The 1,225-nt window shown below is 50.3% G+C and overlaps 1 protein-coding gene across 1 annotated transcript; it reads right to left on the bottom strand.

Annotated features, from left to right (window-relative positions):
* Window positions 1-6: 6 nt before the first annotated feature.
* On the bottom strand, window positions 7-1,220 carry LOC105460045 (zinc finger CCCH domain-containing protein 13-like; the record flags this gene model as incomplete). The annotated part of the gene is made up of 1 exon (XM_011706488.1): window positions 7-1,220. A coding segment is annotated over one exon (1,214 nt), but the record flags the coding sequence as incomplete, so codon positions are not given.
* Between the last annotated feature and the right edge of the window lie 5 nt (window positions 1,221-1,225).

The following is a 1,225-nucleotide window of genomic DNA, read 5'->3' as shown; positions in this document are numbered from 1 at the left end:
TGCTGCTGCTGCTGCTGCTTTTGTGGCTGCACTATCGGCTGTTCCTCTATAACCGTTTCCTCGGACTGATCGTCTATCTCCATGTCGACCACCTGCGGGGTCGGTTTGCTCTCGTTCAGCACGGGCGGCGGAGGTGCCACTAGAATCTTCATAGGCTGATTGGTGGATTTGCTTGCAAGCGGAGTAGTTGCAGTGCTGCTATTATTCAAATTCAATGGGGTAGCTAGTTTGGTGATGTGAACAACACCGGGTGGATTGATGATTTCATTGGGTACCTTCGGCGTGTCCTCAAACTTGCTTTGTTGATAGGGTAGCGGAGCGATATCCTTTTCTGGTAACTTCGGCTCTTCGGCCTTCTTCTTGAACAGAGGTAATCTTCCGATGAACGGTAACTTGCCCTTGGCCGCCACTTGCGGCGCGGATTTCTTGCTCGGGGCGGCAAGACCTTTCTTCGACTTCGACTCGCTTGACTTCTTGTCAAATTTGGATTCGTCGTTCGACGAATTGTCGTTATCTCCCCGCCCTTTACTGTACTTGTCATAGCCTCTCTTGGGACTGCTGTCACGCCAATTTCTATCACGTCTCGGAGAATCGTTACTGTCTCTGTCCCTGTCTCTCTTTCGACGATCGTCATAGTAATCACGGTCCCTATCCCTGTCCCTATCTCTATCTCTGTCTCTATCCCTATCCCGATCCCTGTCGCGCCGACTTCTCCTCTCGTATCTGCTATACTTGCGATCACGATCATCCTTGTAACGATCTCTATCTCGGTCCCTTTCCTCCTCTTTCTCCACTGATTTACTTTCGGGCGGCTTCACCGTCATGTTCACTTGCTGTTTAGTCCAGAATCCCATGTGCGGCTTCGGCATCTCTTCTGGTTTCGGCAACTCGATCGGTTTGTTTGTCACGATCGGTTGCGATTGCTTCTCCTCCTCCTTCTTTATCCAGAAAGGCTTGGGCGGCTCTTTCGGGCCCCAAGCCTCCAAGTCCTCTGATTTCTTTGAATAAGTGTCTTGCTGCAAGTCCTTTTCCTCCTCATCCTTTTCTTGACCCATCTTGCGACTTTTCATCTCCTCCTCCTGTTTGGCTTTCAATTTGTCCCTGATCGAATTCAGAAGTTGTCTGTCATCCGTCTCCGACGGATGTTGCTCGGGCAGCGGCGATTGGTTCATCTGCGGCGGTGCCTTCGACCAATTATGTCCTTTCAATTTTATACGCTGATAAT

This window comes from Wasmannia auropunctata, unplaced genomic scaffold, assembly GCF_000956235.1.
Source record: "Wasmannia auropunctata unplaced genomic scaffold, wasmannia.A_1.0 LD333342.1, whole genome shotgun sequence".
NCBI classification, from domain to species: domain Eukaryota; kingdom Metazoa; phylum Arthropoda; class Insecta; order Hymenoptera; family Formicidae; genus Wasmannia; species Wasmannia auropunctata.
Note: the sequence above shows the minus strand (reverse complement) of the source record. Positions and strands in the feature narration are given on the sequence as shown.